The following is a 7,200-nucleotide window of genomic DNA, read 5'->3' on the forward strand; positions in this document are numbered from 1 at the left end:
AGTAATATTTCAGTACTGTAAAAGTATTGTTCATTGCTAGTTCATGTTAACTAATGTACCAAATACTATTACATTAGTAATATGACTAATATTATTATTAAATATGACTAATATTATTATAATATGTAATAATAATATTTAGTAATATTAGTCATATTTATAATATTATTATTAAATATTACTAATATTATTATACTGTTTAATAATAATATTTAGTAATATTAGTAATATTTATAATATTATTATTTAATATTACTAATAGTATTATAATATTTAATAATAATATTTAGTAATATTAGTAATATTTCAGTACTGTAAAAGTATTGTTCATTGCTAGTTCATGTTAACTAATGTACCTAATACTATTACATTAGTAATATGACTAATATTATTATTAAATATGACTAATATTATTATAATATGTAATAATAATATTTAGTAATATTAGTAATATTTATAATATTATTATTAAATATGACTAATATTATTATAATATTTAATAATAATATTTAGTAATATTAGTAATATTTCAGGGCTGTAAAAGTATTGCTCATTGTTAGTTCATGTTAACAAACACAACCTTACTGTAAATTGTTACCGTATAATTTGTCATTTTTTTCTCTGTTGATTTTGTGGAGAAATGTGACCTGGACATGTCTTCGTGAGATTAACCCAAGTACAATTCATAATAAAAAAATTTAAAAGACACACATTGAATTCAAGTTTAACCCCAACCAGTCAGATTGTGCTGTTCTATAGTGCTTCGTTTAAAGGTATTTAAAACAATCACTTAAAATAAGTTACTCAACTGAGGTTGAGCTGTAAACTGTGCTATAAGGTCAAAGGTCATCCAGCAATGAGTCTGGCCACTCCTCTATGCACCTGTGCTTGTATGGGCCCATATTCCACCTGTTCTCCGTCCACCGTGATGACGCCCGGCCGGGACAACGGCTCCAGTCTCAGAGCTCTCGCCCGCCGGTACACCAGGTGCGGGCAACCAAAGTCCAGGTGTGTGCCGCTCTGCATGGCCCGGAACAGTCTGAGTAGAGTCGGGCGAGAGATACCGGCCGTCACGTAGAACAGGTGAATCAATCCGTCGTCTGCACGAGCGTCCGGAGCCACCAGCAGATCCTCGCCCAGGTGCGACTGGAACATGGCTATTACCAGGACGAAGTCTTGCTCTTCAACAACCGTCCACTCTTGAGGGACGGGCTGGTCCAGGGGTACGAGAAGATGGTCAACTAATTGGTCAACTGAGTCCGTTGAGGTTTGTTCAGCATTACTACACTCAGTGCAGTTGTTAGGCGTTTGATTATCAAGAGTCTGCTGTGTTTGCAATGAGGAACCAGGGGTAGTAGAAGACGCTGCCTTAGACTCCGACTCGCCTTCAACAGGGAGGTACGCCAGTTTGCCCTGGTAGATCCGTAGCGAGGCGATTCGGACCAGCGTGCTCAGTAAAAAGCGATACGCTCCTATTTGTCGGAACTGCTCACTCTCGATGTCTACATCAGCTATGAAGCCCCAGGCGAGTGCAAGGAAGGAGAACAGATGAAGGCCAGAGGACAATTGGATGGAGATAAGGTCCAGTTTGGAGGTCAGACCCTTGCAGAGTAAAAACCCACAGCTGAGCAACAGATCTTCACCCCACACCGGAGACGCCCTACAGAGGGAACACACACAGATCTATTGGTAAACCAGGTCAAAGACAAACCATACTCGTATCATTGCAGTGGTGACCGTCAGAGGAGGTAAGGGGGGCGAGCCCCCTCAAAATATTTGTTTGAAAGTAACATAACATCTAAAGTGTTATATTCCGGGTTCAATACAAGTTAAGCCGAATTATCAACATTTGTGGTTTAAAAGTAATTTAGACTCATCCCTCGATAATTTAAAAAAAGTTACATTTGCAGTAACAGTTAGGCACTTACAATGGAAGTCAATGGGGCCAATCCATTAACGTTAAAATACTCACTATTTCAAAAGTATAGCCACAAGACATTAACAATATGTGTGTTAACATGATTTTAGTGTGATAAAATCGCTTATTAAACGCATCTGTGTAAAGTTATATCTAATATTACAACTCTGTTATCATGATGATGTAATGCCGATAAAACCTGTAATCTGGTGAACGCTGTAACACTGGTAAATCACTCAGTTTATGACACTAAAATCATGTTAACACACATATTGTTTACATCTTGTGGCTATACTTTTGAAACAGTGAGTATTTTAATGTTTATCGACTGGACCCATTGACCTCCATTGTAAGTGCTTTACTGTAACCATGATTTATTTATTTATATATATATATATATATATATATAAAAATGAAGGGATGGGTCAAAATACATTTTGTATTAAATTGTTGTAAGCCAGGAACATTCTTTTAACATCACATGACATCATATATTACATATTTATATATTACAAGAAAATATTGTGTACAAAATACATTTTGATTCAGAAGACAGTAATGCTGTTTTAAGCAGGGCTGTCAATTTAACACGTTAATTCATTGCAATTAATGATATAAAAAATAACGTGTTATTAAAATTAATGCAATTAATCATGTCCCGGACTGTAACAGGGCAATAAATGCGACCTTAGAAAAGCCCTTTTAATAAATCTTGAATAGATTGACGAATTCAATGAATTCAAGGCCAGTGATTGGCTTATGTTCAATAATATGGTAATGTGGGGGCTGGGTAGCTCAGCGAGTATTGACGTGGACTATCACACCTGGAGTCGTGAGTTTGAATCCCAGGGCGTGCTGAGTGACTCCAGCAGGTCTCCTAAGCAACCAAAGTGGCTCGGTTGCTAGGGAGGGTAGAGTCACATGGGGTAACCTCCTCATGGTCACTATAATGTGGTTCTCGCTTTTGGTGGGGTGTGTGGTGATTTGGGCGTGGATCGCGGAGAGTAGTATGAAGCCTCCACACGCACTATGTCTCCACGGTAACGCACTCAACAAGCCACGTGATAAGATGTGCAGATTGACGGTCTCAGACGCGGAGGCAACTGAGATTCGTCCTCCACCACCCGGATTGAGGCGAGTCACTACGCCACCACGAGGACTTAGAGCGCATTGGGAATTGGGCATTTCATATTGAGGAGAAAAATACAAAAATAATAATATGGTAATAAACAATATTTTGGATTCTAAAGCCACTTTTTTTTATTGTTTTATGCTTTACTCGTCTGCCACTTTAATGTAAATAATTTTAATTATTTGAATTATTATATTTATAATACATTTTATTTTTCGAATTATTTAATCATTACTGGTATATATTGAATAATTGTTATTTACGGGCCCTTCTCTGCATATATTTATACATGTGATTAAAGGTGCTGTAAGCGATATTAGCCGTTCTAACTACCACGAGACTGAGCCGTTGATTTAGCCACACCCCCTCTTTCCAAAACACCGCACCGATACCGTTGAAACCGACACCAAGCATGTTCCCACGGTTGTCAAACACAACAGTAGCGAAATATCACCTTCAGCTGACAAATTATAAATCAGAATATGGTTCATTTATTTAGGCATATATATGTACACATTCAAATTCCACTATTATTCTGGAAAACATATGTTACATATATGAAAACGGCCATTTTTGTTATATTTTGTTATATTTGTATTTTGCATATACTGTTTGTACATATACAGTAAGTGTGTCACTTTTTATTTAAGTGAAAACCATATATGAACATGCTTATGTGTTATACATATACTGCACTGCCATATATCAGATTTCTGTATGGGACCAGTTGTTTATAGTTTTTGTTTTAACATGTTTAACTATTAATCTGCATATTCCAGATGCATATAATGTAAAACAATGTTTTTTTTTTTAATGCATACTAGCCCAGGTGAGTTCAGGGGTACTCATAATATAAAACATTTCATGTAAAACTCATCTATAGCTAAACATTAACAATGTGGTCAGTTTCATCACTTTGTGAAATTGTTGTTTGTTTACAACCATAAATATGTAGTTGTGCAATATATCAGCAGGGGGCGCTCGTTTTTCAATAACAAATAAATGTCAAACTCACAAACACTGTATGAGAGAGTGTATGGACAGATTTAGCCCGTTCATTATTCTTAGTCTCTCCTCTGGAGTTAAATCATTTCCTCTGTGAGTCGATGCAGTGATGAATGTCCTGCTGATGTCTGGAGTTTCATGAATAGAAATGACTCAATTAGAGTGAGCAAACTCAGCGTTTAACTCTCTAGAATCACTCTTGTTTAACCCCTGACCCCTAACCTTTGACCTCTAACCCCCTGTCTTCTTTACCAGTTCTATTCACCTGAATCGGACACAAACAACAGTCAAAACAGCTTTCTTCTTGGCTGACATTTCTCTCAGGTAATTAGTGATTCATCTACAGTATTCATTCTCCACTTAATTCTAGTTTTCAAATCAATGCTGAGATTAAGGTCCAGAGAGATTCAACACAAACGCTGCAGTAATGACTTTGAGAAATAACAAAATGAACCAATTAAACTGCTTTAAATAGGCAAGAACATTCTTGATCCTGGATCAGTGTTTTATGGAGAGTGCTCACCGTGTGTAGTGATGTACAGACGCAGCCAGCGCATTCCCTGAACCTCCGGGCAGAATTCCCACTGGAGTTTGAATGGCCTTTTCCCAATCCTCTCTGTCCATTAGACCGTTCACCACCTACACAACAAACACACACCTATATAAGCTGACTGGACTCATACACACACACATGGACAGAAGAGGTCAGTACACACCTCAAAGAGCAGTCCGTCTCCAGAGAGAATAACCACAGCGCTCCACTGCGTCAGGTCGGCGCTCCTCACAATATCTCGAGCGTGATTCTGACGTTCTGCACAGATCAGACGAGAGAATCAGATTTCTGACAAATCTGAAACACAATCTCATGAGCAGCAGCACAAAGAACATCAGCTAATGGACTTTCATTTTAGCACAGATTCTCTCAGGTACATTAACAACAGAGCGCACACACACATCTATTTTTATCATTTTATGTGCATGTACTCTCTTATAATAAAGCCACGAGATGCAACACAATCTGAGTCAATAACGTGGAGCTCATTTCTTTTGTCCGGATCTATTAAATTATTCAAAAATACATTAAAAATGCAATTCACACACAACGGTGACTTGAATTCACCTCTTCTTTGATGAACATGTTTCCAATTTCTGAGTTCAAAGTCATTTAGATATTTTTTGTCTTGTGGTGTAAATGGCTGGATACAATAAAAAAAATTATGAACAAGTCGAATAAGTCGAATTAAAAGCTGAATTTCTTGACGTAATGCTGGCATGAATAGTGCAGAACCATCCATCCATCTATGCATCCATCTATGCATCCATCCAGCCATCCATCCATCCATCCATGCACCCATCCATCCATCTATGCATCCATCCATCCATCCAGCCATCCATCCATCCATCCATGCACCCATCCATCCATCTATGCATCCATCCATCCATCCATCCATGCATCCATCCATCCATGCACCCATCCATCTATGCATCCATCCATGCAGCCATCCATCCATCATCTATCTATCCATCTATGCACCCATCCATCTATACATCCATCCATCCATCCATCCATCCATACATGCAGCCATCCATCCATCCACACATGCAGCCATCCATCCATCCATCCATCCCTGCATGCATCCATCCATCTATGCATCCAAACATCCATGCATGCAGCCGTCCATCCATCCATCCATGCATCCATCCATCCATCCATCCATCCATGCATCCATCAATCCATGCATCCATCCATCTATGCATCCATCCATGCACCCATCCATCCATCTATGCATCCATCCAAGCACCCATGCATCCATCCATCCATCTATGAATCCATCCATCCATCCCTGAATGCATCCATCCATCTATGCATCCAAACATCCACGCATGCAGCCTTCCATCCATCCATCCATCAATCCATGCATCCATCCATGCATCCATCAATCCATGCATCCATCCATCCATGCACCCATCCATCCATCTATGCATCCATCCATGCACCTATGCATTATCCATCCATCCATCTATGAATCCATCCATCCATCCATCCCTGAATGCATCCATCCATCTATGCATCCAAACATCCATGCATGCAGCCTTCCATCCATCCATCCATCCATCCATGCATCCATCAATCCATTCATTCATCCATCCATTCATCCATGCACCCATCCATCCATCTATGCATCCATCCATGCACCCATCCATCCATCTATGCATCATCTATGCATCCATCCATCCATCCATGCATCCATGCATCCATCCATCCATCCATCAGCAGTTAAACAATTATTTTAAAATAAAAATAATATTAAAAAAATATATATATATATATATATATATATATATATATATATATATATATATATATATATATATATATATATATTATTATTATTATTATTATTATTATTATTATTATTATTATTATTTTATGAAACCAAATTGGACACAAAGATCACATTCTTTCAAATTTGACAAGTGTGCTTTAAATTATATATTTTTTTAATATTTCTAATTTTTATCACCTCGGACAACCTTATTTTTCATGACCAAATTATCAGAAAAAACAAATCTCATTAGTCTAACAGTAGGCTGTTTATGGTTGCCAAGCAAAAAAGCAACATTTAACATGACTCATCCAATCAGAGTTTAAAGAACTATCTGGTTTTTATATTTTTTATGCAACAATTAGTTTCAGTCCTTTAACCCTCAGAGACCCAGCACAGCACAACTGCACAGTTTGTTAAAATAAATTAAATAATACCTACCTATTTTTAAAATATAATGAAAAAAAAACAAAAAAGCTACCAAAAATAGTAGCTGCCATGACAACGGTTTTGGTTGGAAACTATTAATGTCACACAAAATAACTGCAAAGAATAGTATGCTTAAAATTTTATATTTTCCCATTGACTGCAATTGTTTTGCACCCCAAAATATTTTTAAGCCCTGAGTTCCCTCAGAATCTTCCTATGGGGTTTTTATAATGTTTTAGATTTATAAGCTAAATAAGGCCTATGGTTAAAATTACTTGAAGAGACTTACACGTTTTGTTCTCCAACGTAAATTACACACAGTCAGACCTCAAACGTTAATTTTGAAGATACTGTGTTTGTTAAAAAAACATGTTGCTATCACAGTGCTC

At 37.2% G+C, this 7,200-nt stretch overlaps 1 protein-coding gene across 1 annotated transcript in view; it reads right to left on the reverse strand.

Moving 5' to 3' along the window:
- Nucleotides 1-538: 538 nt before the first annotated feature.
- LOC127451663 (sphingosine kinase 1-like) overlaps nucleotides 539-7,200 on the reverse strand; it is a 26,480-nt gene continuing 19,818 nt past the window's right edge. The window contains exons 3-5 of the mRNA XM_051716514.1: nucleotides 4,772-4,866; nucleotides 4,579-4,694; nucleotides 539-1,660 (exon numbers count right to left, since the gene is read on the reverse strand). Coding sequence (XP_051572474.1) covers nucleotides 847-1,660; nucleotides 4,579-4,694; nucleotides 4,772-4,866 — 1,025 coding nt within the window. The 3' untranslated portion in view covers nucleotides 539-846. The remainder of the gene's footprint in view (nucleotides 1,661-4,578; nucleotides 4,695-4,771; nucleotides 4,867-7,200) is intronic.

This window comes from Myxocyprinus asiaticus, chromosome 14, assembly GCF_019703515.2.
Source record: "Myxocyprinus asiaticus isolate MX2 ecotype Aquarium Trade chromosome 14, UBuf_Myxa_2, whole genome shotgun sequence".
NCBI lineage: Eukaryota > Metazoa > Chordata > Actinopteri > Cypriniformes > Catostomidae > Myxocyprinus > Myxocyprinus asiaticus.